Genomic DNA, 16724 nt, shown 5'->3' with positions numbered 1-16724 from the left:
CAAACCATATTCGTATGTGCACCTAATCATTCGCCAACTATACGATTATTTTTAACAACTGTTTTACATTGTATTCCCATCACAATAAATTTTCAGTGCTTAGGCCGCTGCCAGACACACCAAAAAACCACCGTAACGAAAAAAATTTACAGATGAAATCGTAACGAAATCGCTGCTAGTATACTTCAGCAGTGCAAAACAGCAATTTAACACTAATAAAACATAAATATTCCTATTATTCTCATCAGAGTTGAGGAAAATAAAACTCACTTTTTGTGTGTTTACAATAACAAGCGTTATTTGTGTCGGTTGTCAAACTTTTTCGTTATGGTGATTTTCCGGTGTGTCGCGGGCAGCGGCCTTACCCATGATTACACATAAAAAACTGCGAAACTCAATCTAGTTTGAAACGTGATGAAAATCAAACTAGATTGAGTTTCACAGTTATTTGTGATGTGTTGAAAATCATGTGTAAAAACTACACCATTTGACAGCTGTTGAAAAACATCTTGGAGGTGGAGAATACAGGGCTTTTCAAGTCACTTTCGAATGTAAACATTGTTATCCACCGCGTGCAAAATGTTATTCCACATCGATCTGACATGTCATTTTCATCATACAGGGTTTCCAGGTCAATTTTGAATATGCACATAATTATTCACCGCATGCAAGATGTTTTTCAACACCTGTTAAATAGTGTATTTGCTTCATAATGAAATTTCAGTTTTACCACATGATTTTCAACACATAACAAAGAATTGTCAAACTCAATCCAGCATGAGTCGTGTTGAAAATCATGCTGAAGAAATTACAAAAATGTGATGGAAATGAAATGTCAGATTGATGTGGATTAACATGTTGCACGCGGTGAATAACAACGCGTGCATTAAAAAATTGACTTGGAAACCCTGTAATAATTTCTAATTTCTTCAGCATGATTTTCAATACTTCAGCGAGCTGCTGCCATCGTTTATTTCACCGGAGGTTGAAACCGGATCGCATCACCGGTTGACAGTTGATGTGTTGAAAATCATGCCGAAAGAATTACAATGTATTATGATGGAATTAAACTATCAGGGTGAGGTGGAATAACATTTTGCACGCGGTGAATAACAATGTTTACATTCGAAAGCGATTTGGAAAACCCTGTAATGATGTGCACATTCGGGTTGGTAAACCCTGTATTGTGATGCAAATAAAACATTTTTGACAGCTGTTGAAAAACATCTTGAAGGTGATGAACAATGTTGTGCACATTCAAAAATGACTTGTGAATGCTCTGTAATACTGTTATCCATCGCAGAAAACAGTGCAATGGTTTTGTGGCTATATTATGAATTGGATTCAATATTGTATGTGTCGAAACATAAATTTAAAAATTATCCTGTATTAATATATTTCCTCAAGACTTCAGTGCTCTGAAGATTTCGACGATTCTTTGCCATTTTTGGTTGAAAGTTCGTTATGTTAATGCAAGTTGCACTTAACCGTCACCACTATTTTACCAAAAATCAAACAGAAATCTTCTAAACACTACCTAGAAAACTTAATAACCGGAACACAACCCTTTCACTAATACAGTACACAGCGTAGAAAAAAACCAACTTCCTCCCGGGGTGTGTTTGAGGTGCGTGCGTTCGTTCGTGCTCGGAATGCCGTCCATTAATTGCCTCGCCGCGTCCTGCTGTTTTTGTTTGGCTGTGTTTAGTTTTGGCGCTGCTCCTTACAATCTCTCTGCTTAATCGCGCTCACCTCACCATGAATCATCGTCCGTGAACGTAGCGCACTTCCTCGTTTGCTCGGCCTGACGGGCGGTGATGGTGGTGTGTGCGATGCGCCCCATAAACAGCATTCTTATCCTCTTCCCTCTCTGTTTTCCTTATTGCACATTGTGCCAAAAAATGGTTTCTTGAAATAGAAAACGTGAGACCGCAGAGGAAGGGGGGAGAAGGGGGAAGGGGGTCCGATATTGGCAGTGAAAAAAGACACACAAACGTTGGACATATCGTGAGAAAGCAGGAGGAGGAGGTGGTTCCCGAGGAGAAAGTCTCGAGCTGCTTCTTCACACTCTGGTCTGGATCTGGCGCTGTGTTTTGATCGAATTTCGCAAGCTCCCAAATCCTCAATGTTTTCCTTAATCCATTGCAGCAGTACACACATGATCACCACACACCACATCGCAATCGTGAGAGGAAAATCGGGGCACGGGTGTGTGTGTGGGTGCAATGATGACGATGAAATTGCACTTTTCCCCCACATCGCTTGGTGTATTGGGGCGGTCATTGGCATGATTGGTGCTGTCTCCGCTGTGGTTGCACTTTCGACTGCCGTTTTTCTTCTGCACACACATACACACACACACCGGGAAAGGGGTAAAAGCGAACAAAACACCCATACAGACAGACACAGTAACAGGCACAGGCACAACAGAAAAGTGGGTTTGGGTTTCGCCGTTAGTTGTGTTTTGATTCCGGCTCGCGGTGGTACCGGATGTGTGACCTTTGATGCACCTTGAACAGTGAGCGTGTAAAAACAGCGTGTTTGTAAGTAAAGTAATGGTCGTGTTTATGCGACTAACGTTAATCAAATTCAAATCTACCGCCAATAGGGCTGGCATAAGGAAATGGATGATGCCCCACTACAGGCAACAACCGACCGATCGTTTTAACTATCTCTATCTCTACGTCTCCAAACTGTTAAACCATTAAACTGTCCCCAAACACAGAGATCAATAGAATGTTAATGTTTTGTTGTTATGTTTTTCGTTTTAGACGTCGTCCAGCTGTCGGTGGATGCGAAAGAGTTCGTACCGTTGATTAAGCAGCAGCCGCTACCGCAGCAACAACATCCTCCTTACCACCACCAGCACCAGGGCGGCGGCGGCGGCGGAGGCGGTGGCTATCCCCAGGCGCAGATGGCGATGCATCAACCGTCCCAGGTGCACCAGCGGTTCGCGATGGCGCAGGGTGGCGTCGAACCGGGCGGTGGCGGTGACGGTGGCGGCGGCTACGACTACGGTGCGATGGCGCACCATCAGCAGCTGCCCGGCAACAGCAACGGCGGGGGCATGATGATGGCGAACGGGTCCGACGTGTCGGCCGTGCAGAACCGGTTAAGCAATATGCAGATCGTGGACGGTGGTGGTGATAATGGAAAGGAGGTGAGTTTCTTCAGGGTGGGGTGGGCGGGTACGACGGGTCCCGGGTCTGTGTGTGTGTAGGTGTGTGTTTGTGTCAGGGAGACGAACGTTTCGAGTTTCTTCTCTTCCAATATTCGGGGGGTTTGGTTGTTGGGTTGAAGGGTGTATTGTTTCTTTCCGTTTTAGGGGACAAGGATGTGCTTTAATATCAGTTTTTCTTGTTGTTGGTTGCGATAGCTTTTGATAAGTAATGAAGCAACAATCGGGAAGGTGTAAAAATGTAACAGAAGAAGCTGTGAAGAGACTGTTTGGTTCGAATTTGGTTTTGGTTGGCTGCTTTTGGACTGAATTTGCGAGGCGCGATACTATACGCTGCTGTGAAATGCTTTTTGAGCTTCACTTGGATGCAGAATGCCTATTTATGTGCGGCACAGCGGTGGCTTATAGAAGCAGAATTTTTTCGATTCGATTTAGTTGCCCTGGGCCAGCTGACTACAATTTTAGTGGCATGCTGTTGTACAGCTTAGTTTGAATTCGACCCACAATCATTCCTTTCTCTCTTTCTCTTTGGTGTCGTGTTGTTTTTTTGCTCTCCTTTCTGCTCTGTTACGTTACTGTATCTCTTTATTTTACAGGGGTTTTACTTGATTTTGTAAATTTTAAATTTTTGTACAAGAGTATCTATGATTTTTTTTTCAAAAATCTCCTAATAACTTGTAATGAACCATGTGTTCAATCCAAAGTCCATATAGGATACAGGACGATGCATGCCTAAGGAATTGACAAATGAAACCAAGCAGAAGAAGTCTGGATTTGACAGTTGCCTCGTTCAGTTGGTTTGTTTACATTTTGTTTTGGATGCTGACTTCGATTTAGGCATTTTTCGATAGTTTTTGTTGATATTTCAAGTGCAATAGTTGTGAATAAATTGGCGCAACGAAAACAGTTAATTTTCAGTAAAACCCTTGTGCTTAGTGCGAATTTTTGATTTTTGGAGAACACATTTGAACATATTCTTAATGTAATTAAAAGAATAAAAATGAAGAAAAAGCATCGAAATAAGTAAAAAAAAGTCACCAAATTAACACCCCGTTCACTTCGAGCGTGCGTGCAGAAATGAGCGAGGCAACTGTCAAATCCTAAATCTTTGTATTTGCGCTAAAAAGAGCTATGCATCGACCTGTTTCCTACATAAACTTTGGTTCAATCTGTGAATTGCCCTGACTTCGTTTATACGCTCGTGATTGGATACTTCCTTGAATCCGCAACGCTGGTATTGTTATAATGTGTACCGCGCTTGCGATTTCAAATGCGAAGGTTGTCCAAAGCCTAGATGACGTTCCGAAAACAACTGATGCGCTTGTGCTTTCAAATGCTGCGGTTGCGTTTAACGGTGCTAAGCTTGCGAAATCAAGTAAAATGCCTTGTATAGCCTTTTGTATCTCCCTCTTTCGTTTATTTCTTTTTTTAATGTACTTTCTTTCTTTTCTTTATCTTTTTTCTCTATCTCTATGCTCTATTTTTTCTTATATATTTTTTTTAAATTTGGTAATGTTTTGTTGTTCCTCTCTTCCACTTCCATTTTGCCTAACAACTTAAATTCTTCAACTGGAAACATATATTGTCTACTCTCTCCGTCTCGTTCTCTTACGGAATGTAACGATAAATGTCTTGCTACTATTACTACTACTACTACTATTACCTTTTGCACTCGTTGCATTTAAATATGCTGTATGTAAAAACAATATATATATACACTCTACTACACCATGTACTAATACGAATCTCTTCTCGATTTCGTCTTTGCAAAACAAAAACAAAAAACAAAACTTGCGCGATGCCGGTACTACACACCAACCCGCCTCATCCTCTACCTGTACGGCACCAACAACAACATGCACGCTCAACCTTTGTACCCTTCCTACACACCTTCCAATCTGTGCACACGTGTAAATATGCACACACACACACACCTTTTGGCAACTCTATCCCCTAACCTGGAATGCGGCACTGACTCCTTCGACGCGCGCAGTTTAATCATCACCATCAGCACCACCATCACCAGCAGCAGCCGCACCATCAGCAGTCAATGCATCATCAGCAGCACCGTGGCCAGCAGCACCACGGGTACCATCATCATCAGCCGCACCATCAGCAGCAGCATCAGCAGTATCCGTACGGCGGCGGCGGCGGCTACTCCAACAACCATCCGATGGCGATGGGAGGTGGTGGTGATCACCGGAAGTACAACAATGGTGGTGGCCAGCAGCACCATCATCGCTCCCGCCAGCAGCAGCAACACCATCACCATCAGCAGCAGCACCATCATCAGCATCATCAGATGCACCAGCAGCAGCAGCAGCAGCAGCAGTATGGTGGAAATCATCACCACCATCACGACTATATGGAGGGTGGCGGTGGTGGCCCGGCGGGTGGTTACAATGCCGGCATGGCGGCCAACTGGGATTCGAACTTGCAGGAAGATCTCGAACAGGTAGGGGCCGGATCTCGAACCGCAACAACCACATCACCCCCCCCCCAGAGCTACGCGCGCGCGTTCGCACCATTTTCCCCAGAAACATTCCACAACACTTGGTTCGTGAATTGTGCCATCCTGTAGAAGCGGAAACACGTCCTTTCTCCGCTCGTGCAAATCATCTTAAAAGCGGCGTGGGGAAGCAGGGGAGAGCACGCAAGGAATGGCCCCGCTTCTGGGGACGTAGAATTTCCGATCCTTCTATCAACTGCTTTTTCTCTCTCGCTCTCTCCCTCTCTTGCTTCTCGCAAACTGTTTTCGCTGCCATCGCTACATTTGCTTCTTTCATCGTACCATCATCAGTATTGCTAGATTAATATAAAGGCACCTTATACTAAACGACGCACTACAGTTATTGTTTGTGCAGACTTGCGTGTTTCACTGTATATTTGTACGTTTGTGATTGTTCGTTTGTTTCGTTGGTTTTGTGTGATGTTTTGTTTTTGTTCTGGCGTTCCCTTCTTTGCTTGCAACTGGGGTTTGTTTTTCCATCTTCTTTTCGTATGTTTTGTGGTTTTGCATTTTCGCTTTTTATCTTTATATCGTAGCATTTATTCGTACTAATCTTTCCTTTTAACAGGTGTTTGTTTTGTGCTTTAATGTTTCAGTGTGTTTCTTGTAGTACTTTTTCTGATTGTTTATGTTTGTTGTTGTATTGTACGGTTGTTTGTTATTTCTTTTACAACTTTTACAGCTTTTTTTGTTGCCTTTGTAACTTTCCATGCTTTGGCTTCTCATTTTCACTTCCTTCATTACTTCCTGCCCGCGTGCGCGCTATCCTTCTTCATCAAAAGTTGGAACACCCTCACTCGCTGGTGTGAGATATCCCCGTCATCATCATCGTCATCCTCCTCCTTCGGTGGTTTCACTCATTGCATCTCATGTTGTTTGCAGATCTCGTACCGACAGACGGAAGCGCTGGACTATCTGACCGAGGTGATTGCCGAGCTGTTCGACAATCCGGGCATCTTCGACGAGGTGAAGAAGAAGCTGCCAAACAGGCTGGGCGATCTGTACCAGGATCATTACGTGCTGAGCACCACGATTGAGACGATCTTCGATCAGGTGAGAAGCAGTGTTTGCCCGCTGGCTGAATAGATGGATTTTACAATACCAATGTGTGTGTGTGTGTATTATCTTTCCACGGCTCCAAAACAGTCGATCCGGGAATCGAACTTCCGCTATATGGGTGCCCGCCTCTGTCAGCTGCTGGACAGCATCAACAAGGCGCCCAATCTGATGCTGCGCGAGCTGCTCCAGCTCAAGATGGACCACCAGAACAGCGAGCTGCCGGAGTTTATGAAGCAGGAGCAGGTGAAGGTGCGCGGCGCGACTCTCTTCCTAGCCGAGCTGTACATGCAGCTGAGACAGCCGGAGGTAAGCAGTGTGGGAAGTGTGCCGAGCGCGAAGCAAAATATGCTCATCACTCTTTTGTCTTGCAGGAACCATTCGGCAAGACAATTTCGGAGTACATCGTGAGTGCGATCGAGATACTGGTGGCCAAGAAGGGTCCGGAAAATCTCAAATGTGTCTGCCAATGCTTAAAGGTAGGAGCGGGAGCTTTGCTGTCCCTTTTAATTTCATTTGATTGCTCATCCTCTTTTCACTCTGTCTCTCTCTCTTTCGATCTCCATCAGCTGTGCGGTTTCGAGCTCGACCAAGACTGCCCGGACAAGGTGGACCAGATCATGAAGAATCTGGACCAGGCGCGCAGTTCCGTCCCGTCGGCGGCGGAGAAGATCATCGGCTCGGTGATCGAGCTGCGCAAGATTGCGTGGGGCCGCAGCGAGGAGATCTCGACGCCGTCGGCGGCCCTGCCCCCGATGCCGGTCAGTGTTGGCGCGATGGGGCCCGGCGGCCCGATCGGTGCCGGCGAGTACCAGAACAATCCCGTCTTTTACGGCCCGGACGGCCAGGTGCTGACCGAGGAGGAAAGCTCATTTCTCGAAACGAACGTCAAGAACAAGGCACAGGCGCAGCAAGCTTTCAGTGGCTACGAGTAAGTTGAACGCGCAGACCGTTACTAGTAGCCTTTTTCATTACTAACGATTGCATTTTTTTCCTCTTCTTTGCTGCAGCGATGACGATGAGTACGGTCTGGTCGATCCGGATGACGATCCGGAGGTGCAGCAAGCCTTCGTGGAGTTCCTTCAGAGCAATCCTCAAAATCGGCAGCCGCAGCACCCGTACCGGCCGGACGTATAAAAGATGATAGGGGGGAGAGTGTCGCAGTTGGAACGTTTCCTGTTTTTTCCTGCTTTTTTTTTAAACATAAAAGAAGCAGCAACAAGAAAATCGCTTGGAAGGAAGGAGTGGGCAGGAGGAGGAGAAGGAGGACGAAGTGCGTTAAGTCGGAAGTAAAGTTAAGATTACAAAAAAAAAGGCAAAAGCAGTCATAGAAAGAGAGTGGAAAACAATATCCAGCTACAGAGAAACACCTCTTGAAAAAAAACAGACACACACTACTTATACATTCAAATTGTCGATAGAATAGAATGAATAATTTCAAACAAACAAACAAAAAAAGAAGAATAGATACAACATTTAGTAACCGCGCACGAATCAGAATCGTGGCGGGAAAGAAGTTAAGAAGAAAGAGTGAACAACAACAACAACAAAAAAATGCTCCAGAGGACATTAGCAATAGAGAAGAATCCCCGACAGACCCCCGCAGACAGACACATAGAGCGCATTATTATGCAAAAAAAAAAGAAAAAAAGGAAGAAAAAAGGAAGCGAACTAGGAAAGGAAGGATAATTAGTCATGAAACAATGGGGACAAGGCACAAAGGAGAGCGCGTGCGTGCGCAGCTTAGTAGCGCGCAGCCAAAGGAAAAGTCGCCAGGTGCATTTTAAACTGTTTTCCAAACCCCCCCTCTCTCCATGGTGGTATTTATACTGTTTTTTCCGTGCCTCGTTCGTTTCGCGCTCTTGCGTGTGTGCGTGTGTGCGTGTGCGTGTGCGTGTGTGTTGTGTTTATTGTTTGTATTTTTGAAAAGTGTAAACAAGTCAGTAAAGGGTCGGCATTGCGAGGAAAGTACGGCAGTAGTTTTCTTATAGGAGGAAAAGTGTGTAGAAAGGTCTGTAATAAGAAAGCAGCAGCAATATGTTACAAACAAAAAGTGCGAGGCTTAACACAAATGCAAACAAAAAAATCCGTGCTGTGTTGCATATCTCACACCTTCTCTTCGGGCATGCATTTTTTGCTCTCATGTACGTGTGCGTGTGTGTGCGCCTTTATGCACATGTTTTTAATCTGTGGCCTTTTGCCTTGTCCCTTTTAGTGCGGGAAAAGCTTCCCCGCAATACTCTCAGGAAATGTTAAAATAGATTGAGTTGGTTGAACGAATTTCTTCTCGTCAAATCAAGGAAAATCAGCTCTCTCCATCCCGGAGAAAGTAGAATGCAGCTTCTCCCCATCTGTGTCTAAGAACAGGATCTCAGCAAGAGTAGGCAAATATTACCGCTCACTTACAACAACACACACAACAGTGCGCACGATTTAATTGGTTCTAGAAGAAGTGTCTCCTTCTTGCTTACAAAGTAAGGTAACAGGTTTATACTTACGCGTGAAGGCTGTCCCCTTAGCCATGCATTCTCTTGTGTATATCCACGTTGCTTCCCAGTTGCCTTTGAATGTTCACTTTTTTGTATGTGAGTGTGTGTTAAAATATGCTCAGAAAGTTCGTAATGAACCATCACGAACCCTCCCGACAGGCAATATAAATGTGTACAGGCTCAACGTACATTCTTTTTTAACACGCCATTTGGTGTGTGTCGCGTCCGTTTTCTTCCTCTTTCGCACCCATACATACACACTCACACGCACACGGCAAAACATACCTACATAAATATACATATATTTTACATGAATTCGCTTTTCGGTTAGTAGAAAGCACAAAGTGTTCTCTGGAATAAAAATGATGAAAAAAAAAATACAATAAATGAAAATTATGAAAATGAAGCTGTAGGAAGGGTATGTTATGAACGAAACTGCATAATATCCGAAAACAATCCTTACTGTGGAAACGATTCGCCAATTTTCGGATGTGTTGCCACACAGTACAGCAATTGGTTACTACTGTTTCGCACTGTTTCCTCTTTCATTTTTCTCTCTCATTCTCGTCTTTTTTCAGTTTTGTCAGTTTTCTTCCGTTTTCAGTGTTTATTGCTAAAATATATATATATTCATATGTATAGGAAATAAAAGTTAAATAATTCCACATTACTGATTATAAATACAATCGGGGAAGAGAGGCTTTTTTTGTTTGTTTGCGTGTGTTTGAGTGTGTTTTTGCTGCAGCACTCAATTTTCTTCTGCCGCTTTTTTGTTTCTATTTCCACCTCTCCACCTGTTTTTCTTTCCATTTTTGTGTCTGTGTGTGTGTGTGCAATGTCTAAACATTCTTTTGTTTTCTTTTGCTTTTTTTGTTGTTGTTAGAAGGAAGTTTTGATTAATTTTCCATTAATTATTACACATTCAAGGCATTTGCAGATCAACCGAAACAACAGTGCAGCAGCGTTCAAAAGTGCATCACCACCACGTGTGTGTGCATTAGGAAGCGATCGGTGTGAGTGTGTTTGAATTGTTCACTGTCGAGTGGGTAAAGGAATGAGTCAATACTGTGTGGAACAATATGCCAATTGCTCTACAAATACGGCTTTTATCGTGCCTAACGAACGAGTTAGGCGAGAGCATCCATTTGCGTGAATCCTTTTCCTTTCATGTTTGGGCACTTCTGTTTGCTCCTTTTAACCGTCGGTATTGCTACTTTTGGCATTTTATTTTTGTTTGCTTGTTGGAGGCATATTGGCACAACAGCCGTGCTTGAGACCAGCTAAAGGATCGTAGCTGAATTATGCATTCCCTGCCAAGTGATGCCAAGGCGATCCTTTTCTGTGGTTGAAATTGTTGCTTCTGCCCCTAACATGATTTAATTGTACTTGTTTTGAATCATTCGCCCTGTTTACCGTCGTTAAAACCGTTATCGCCGTTTCATTGCTTTGGCTTTCCCGTAATGCCGCGCTTAGTACCACTTCCTTCCACTACCGAGCTGTAAAGGGACTGCTGGAGTCTCTGCTGGATTGACTCCATCTATACCAAGGACAAGAAGGTAGTAGATTAGGTGCACCAAGAGGACACTTGCTTGACTTTCCCTTGAAATGGTTGACAGTCTACACACGCGCACACACACACTTCCTTTCTTCTACTAATGCACACTGCTGCACACACAGGAAAACGCACTTGCACAAGAACGTTCAGACATTGCGCAAACAAAACGGAAAGAAAAACTCCCCGGTGAGTGCCCTCCCTTGATTACTCCGCTAAGAACTAAATTTCCCTACTTGATTTTCTGTTTTCGTGTTGGTTTATGGTTTTTCGCTTTTGTGTAACAATTTACCCCCCTCCTTTGTGGTATTCATTCCTTTGAGTTGTTACCCACTTACACACAAACCGTTAGTTTGCTTGTGTTACGATTAAGCGGGCGTATTGAAAGTGCACTATTGTCGCTCCTTCACTAACGCTTTCAGTACTTTATACACAGTTCAACCCCGTCCAGGCACCAGGATATTGCAACCGCACACCGCACCATTCCATTGGAAGGGAAGTGCGGGAGATGCATTACACGAATATATTACACATAATCAACAAAACAAGGTATGGGTTGTGGTAGATGGTGCCTTGTTGGTGAACTTTAGAGTTAGTGTACCTTACAGGGTTTTCCAGGACTTCTCATAGCTGTGGAACACTTTTTTAACTCTTTCTTTTGGGACATGAACTTATTGCAATAGGAATTGGACTCTAGCACCCTTGTTGGACATATCCATATCAATAGGAATTTCCAAGGCGCCATAGAGTCCAATTTTCAACGTATCAATTTCACTTCCAATAGGAAAGAGTCAAGCATGTGTCCCACAACTAAGAGAACAACTGAAAAACCATGTAATGATAAGAAAACAGGAAGGAGTAAAACAAGTGCACAACTTGCAAATCCCTCTTCCTTCAGCTCAATTAAAAAAAAACGTACGGCAAGTGGAAGTACGGGTTAATGTTTTCCTATCTTTGCTTCGCTTTTTCACCACAAAAGATTCAACAGTTTCGATGCATCTTACAGCTGTCCGCTGCTTTCTTCGTCCTCTGATATACAACATTCTCTCTCTTTCGCTCTATCTCTCCCCATCCAGTGGCACTAATGTTAGGTAGGCTTAATCGAAGGATCTGTGTGTGTTTGTGTGTGAGGAGCGATTCCGCGGGATCATCCCCCAAAACTTGGAGGCCCGGATCGATCCCGCCCTTTGAGATGTGTGAATGTGGTTCTATGTGTGTAAGCCACACGGCTCATCGCTTTCTTTTTCTGTGTCACTTTACACGCTGTGCTGGGGTGGAGAAGGAAGGCAATTTGTTGTGTTTTTTTGTTGGTAAAATAATCCACACCGAGGGGAAACCATTTGCCACCGGGCGGAAACCATCACTAATGCGCGCTTTCTCCCGCGACGCGACGTTCCTGACCTAGATTAACCCTAGATTCCTGTTTTGGAAGTCGTGTTCCCACTTACTCTCTCCACCCCCGGCTTTAAACGCACCCGCTCTGCAGACACACGCGTGAACAACAAAGTGGCTGTTTAATATCGATACACGCCACATCGATGTACAATCATCATGTGCCGGTTTAGGAGCACGAGCCGAGGAAAAGGGATTGTGGTGTGTTCCGCGGTGGTTTCTTGATAAAGGCTTCCCTTCTTTATCTCCACAGTGATTTGGTTCGTTTCGCTTCCTCCCCGGTGTGTGTGTGTATCTATGTATGAATGAACGGTATGTGTTTTTGTTTTTGCTGCCACGGTGACACGGTGGTGGTACTGGTGGTACAAAAAGCCGCCCCCCTCTCTCTCCCTCGCTCCAATAACGACCAGCCCTCCATCCATATCCACCTTCTCCTTAATAGACTTGCGTTTGCGGTGGTACCGAGGCGGTACCACCCCCACCACCCGCCGGATGCTCCGGACTGTGGCGCTGTTTTTTGCGCTTTTTCTCCTTTTTCCGCTTCTTGCGCTCCTTGTCGTCCTCGTGCCTTTTCTGCTTTTTGTGCTTCTTCTCGTGCGTGTCCAGCCCGGCCGCCTCGAGCGCGGACTGTTCCGGTGGCGCCACGCCATCCTTGTGTTTGTGTTTCTTATGCTTATTCTTATGCTTTCTAGTTGGTGCGGTTTTTAAGTGTTTGTACTGCTCCGGAAGCTGCGGTTTTACGGTTGGAGAAAGAAAGGGAAACATTTATGTTAGAGAGAGAGAGAGAGAGAGAGTGCACTGAGCATTGTTTGGGTGTTTGAATTAGGACTTACCGGTCCAGGATGCAGACGGAATCCGGCAAGCTGTACACTGGTGAGTGGAAGCAGTTCTTTGCCCACGATCGGTGGTTTTTCGATCACACTTCGCAGGGAACTGTTATCCTGTAGCGGGACGGAACAAACGTGCGAAAAAGGGTGACTTAGTATGCGAACTTTTTGAAGATACAAATGCTACTGAAATCTTGGTAGAGTCGAGACTAGAGTGTAAGCTAAAATCCTGTGTAAGGACTAGCTGGAATTATAACGAATTTCCGAAAGATCGATGAGAGATAAACCTAGAATTGTTACTATTTAAAAATGCCGTTATGTTTTTAAAGGCCTCTTCAGTGTCTAAAGGTCCTTTAGGCAGTTCCATAAGGACAGCGAAGATGTGACAGGCATCAGAGACGAGGTTTAATATCAGAATTACAGATTGGTAAAGGAACTGCGCGTGATTGTGGAGCCTAATAGTAAGTAAGTGAGTATGTAAGGTCGCTTATGCGTATTGTTGATTGTTTTGACCAATAATGACAAGACCGTGAGTCGATATCGATGCTAGAGGTATCCAGTTTGATCCGCTCTACCTCATACGAGAGCGTTTTCCATCTTATCTTTTCTGTTTCGTGACCAAAATGGAATATTAATTAGTTCAAGGACCACTTGACAATTCATTTGGGATCAGTTCCAGTAGCAGTAGATTTTAATAGGATCATGATCAGTTTTAGCACCAAGATGGGTTCAGTGGCATGGGTTCAGAATCAATTCCAGGGCCGGTATGATGTCAGAATCCGTTAAAGGACCGATAAGGGGTTAGGAACAGTTCTAGGAACAGTGTAGGTTTATGACCAATTCTAATACCGGTATAGGATTGGAGTTAGTTTCAGCATCAGTACGAGGTGTGTAAAATTCGACATCGGACGTATCTACATGCGTTCGGAATCAGTCCCCCGGTATAAGTTATGAATCAGTTTCGCTTAACGTGGTGCTTTAAAATTCACCAGGAATTGGCGCTGTTTTTTTTAATCCTTTGCACGTATCCTAAAATTATAAAATTCCCTGCAATTATTTTGTATAACTCTGATACCGGGTCAAATTAACTAGGTAGTTTAAATTACATACAATTAAAAAAAAGGTTATGAAACTGATCAAAAGGTTTCATACCTTAATTCGATAAAACAAAAACAATTAAACATTTTGATTAAATTCTTGTCCAGCGATCTAATGAGCAAACATGAGCATATCACTTTAATCATCTTTTTAGCATATCACTTTAAAAAAACCTTATTAAACAAGCCGATTAACAGCAACACCCATTGCGTAGATGCATCTGGGATGCTCCGGATGCGCTAGTGTTTTAAAAATAGGAATTCAACTGGTGCATTTAATTGACCTACATACATTATTACAGGCCCGAAGCCGATCATTGCGCTCAATACTTTTATACAACATAATTGGCACAGTTTTTTGCAATCACTTTGTCTGCACAACCTCTACCTTCTGTATTTGAAGGGCACAGCGAAACACACTGATAACAATTTGGCACCTTCTTGCACCATCTCTAATCTGCCACTGGTTGAAGTTTAACTGGAAGGAACTTCTCGTCAAATTAAGAAACACAGTTCGAAACCAGATTTTGTGGACAATTCTCTACGAAAGGGTCTTCTCCATAGCTACTAAAAGCTTCAACGTGAATCATTTGCTATTTAGGTTAGAGACGTTCCGATTGGTTTTCAAGCCTCGGGCGGAAGGTTGGTCACGGATAAACACAGCACTTTTAATTCACAGCCTTCTAGATGCACAGCTCAATACCTCAACAGGTGATCTTCTGGTCCTTTGCCACGCCAGAGCTCTTTGTCTGGCGTTTCGTCATCCAAGCAATCGAATGTTTTTTTTTTCATCAATTGTCAACCCACTGCACACGAGCGCTACTTACGAGGTGTCCCGGTCCGTCGATGACGCCAGGTAAGTTCGGGAGAAATGATGATAGCTGTTCCTTAACCTTTTTACCACTAAATTTACTATACGAGTGCTCTAAGCCATAGTGGGCCATCAGATTCGTGGCTCCTGTTAGTTCGCCTTCCCCTGCAATTGAACCAATGGGTACGATTAGCGCTAGAGCTGCTGAGCGTTCGCACTCTTGCTTCTCACTACCCCCATACCTGGCGGTTCCTTCATTAAGTAAAACGGTCCACTGTGCAGTATCGAGGGGTTTTTGCCTAGCTGGATCGTCGTTTTGAGCGTGCCGGAGGAGTCCTGGCGGGCGACGACGGGCGATCGGCCCCCGGCCCCTCCAGCACGGGGCGACGATTTGGGCGAGTACTGTTCCACCTTCCGGAACGGGTCCGAGGCCATCGTGTTGCCGTAATTGTTAAACATGTTGGCTGCGCGTCGGGGGCAGGGCAGGCGTCACTCGGCGGTTCGGGTACAGCGGAAACAAAGTGTGCCAACCGACGAGGGTGCTGCTGCTGCTGCAACCACGGTAGTGCTCAAACCGACGAAACACAGACACTACCACCGTACGTTGCTGCTGCCAGACGACATTCACACGGACCACCAGTCGGGGGCACTACGTAGACAGCGAGGAGGCACTTTCCGGAAAGAGACTGGCCACACTGGTCCGTCGCGTACGGCTGCGGGACTCGAGGCAAACCTACTTCTTCCCGTATTGTCGTCGTCGTCGTCGTGCTCGTACGTTCCAAGGCCCTCCTTCTCTCGCTCTCGACAGTGTGGGGCGGCCCTTCAGCCCGAAGCGCACGCAGGGGAAGCGTGGCAAATCCGTGCCAAAACAACGGACCCACGCAAACACCCGTCCAGTGTCCCCGCGACGGTGGGCGGTGAACGCGAACGGGGTCGGAACGGCGACGGAGGTTGTTTCGTAAATTCGCTGCAAATCTCACCGATAATCGGAGCGAAATCGTACACGGATACGTACACCACCAAGGCAGCAGGGAACGTACGCTTCTTCTACGTTTTCTTCTCCCTTCGCACTGACTGTGTATTTTTCCTTTTTTTCTATTTCTGTTTCTTTTCTTGGCTTATGTTTTTCTCCGACTGTCACTGTGTTTACAGTAGCTGGTTCGGTACTGTGCGGAGCTGTTCCGCATTGTCTTGCCGCTGTCTGTTCTTTATTTACGTTCATTTTACTTTCTCTTTCGTTGTGTTTTTGAGCTTTTATTTGAAATCATCCATTTATTCAATTGTTTTGCAGTAAAATTTGTTTACATATTCTCATTTTCTTTTCCTACCAGCACGAAATAATGCAGACCGTCTGAAAATACATCGCCTAATGCGTTTGGCTTGCGATGTTTCGCGATGTGTTTGTGGACTGATCAGGTATGTTGCACACCGGTCATTTCAATGTCATGTAAACGAAAATGCATGTTGCAAATTTATAAAGATTACAATTTTATCTGAGGTATCTGATGTAAGTCGTAATTACACAGTGTTCTCTAGCAGTGATTCGGAAAAAATCGGTATCAACAAAGAATCCGATCAAGTCCGCACAAGTTCGTAATCAACTCCGTATTTTATTAAGTCTGAACGATTTTCAAGTGAGTTTTCACTAGTGATGGGTCAATTTGATCGGAATCGCTATCTTGTGACTACACCAATACCGAAAGCTGCTCTTGAAGGTAGGTACAAAACTTTGAAGTCGCTAGAAGTTACTTGTCAACATTAGAGATGGGCCAAATTGACAAAATAGCGGAACTAGTTCCAGGCGGCTCCATCA

At 44.5% G+C, this 16724-nt stretch overlaps 2 protein-coding genes across 5 annotated transcripts in view; one reads left to right on the top strand and one right to left on the bottom strand.

Annotated features, from left to right (window-relative positions):
- The window catches only part of LOC120955779 (polyadenylate-binding protein-interacting protein 1-like), an 11256-nt gene extending 1618 nt beyond the window's left edge, over positions 1-9638 (top strand). For 3 of the 4 annotated variants that reach the window (XM_049609211.1, XM_049609213.1, XM_049609212.1), the window contains 7 exons: positions 2772-3160; positions 5172-5633; positions 6570-6740; positions 6834-7052; positions 7118-7222; positions 7313-7674; positions 7754-9638. In XM_049609211.1, the coding sequence (XP_049465168.1) occupies positions 2772-3160; positions 5172-5633; positions 6570-6740; positions 6834-7052; positions 7118-7222; positions 7313-7674; positions 7754-7880 (1835 nt within the window). In that variant the 3' untranslated portion in view covers positions 7881-9638. Of the gene's footprint in view, positions 1-2465; positions 2544-2771; positions 3161-5171; positions 5634-6569; positions 6741-6833; positions 7053-7117; positions 7223-7312; positions 7675-7753 lie in introns of those variants that run through there. The other variant, XM_049609214.1, reaches the window with a different exon arrangement.
- On the bottom strand, positions 8627-15999 carry LOC120955780 (mediator of RNA polymerase II transcription subunit 19). The gene is made up of 4 exons (XM_040376925.2): positions 15154-15999; positions 14928-15076; positions 13010-13117; positions 8627-12905 (listed from the first exon to the last, which is right to left on the bottom strand). The coding sequence occupies exons 1-4, from the start codon at positions 15368-15370 to the stop codon at positions 12612-12614; spliced, it is 768 nt and encodes a 255-aa protein (XP_040232859.1). The 5' UTR covers positions 15371-15999; the 3' UTR covers positions 8627-12611.
- Positions 16000-16724: the final 725 nt, after the last annotated feature.

This window comes from Anopheles coluzzii, chromosome 3 (genome assembly GCF_943734685.1).
Source record: "Anopheles coluzzii chromosome 3, AcolN3, whole genome shotgun sequence".
Lineage (NCBI taxonomy): Eukaryota > Metazoa > Arthropoda > Insecta > Diptera > Culicidae > Anopheles > Anopheles coluzzii.
The sequence above is the reverse complement of the archived record's forward strand: the minus strand, read 5'-3'. Positions and strand labels throughout refer to the sequence as shown.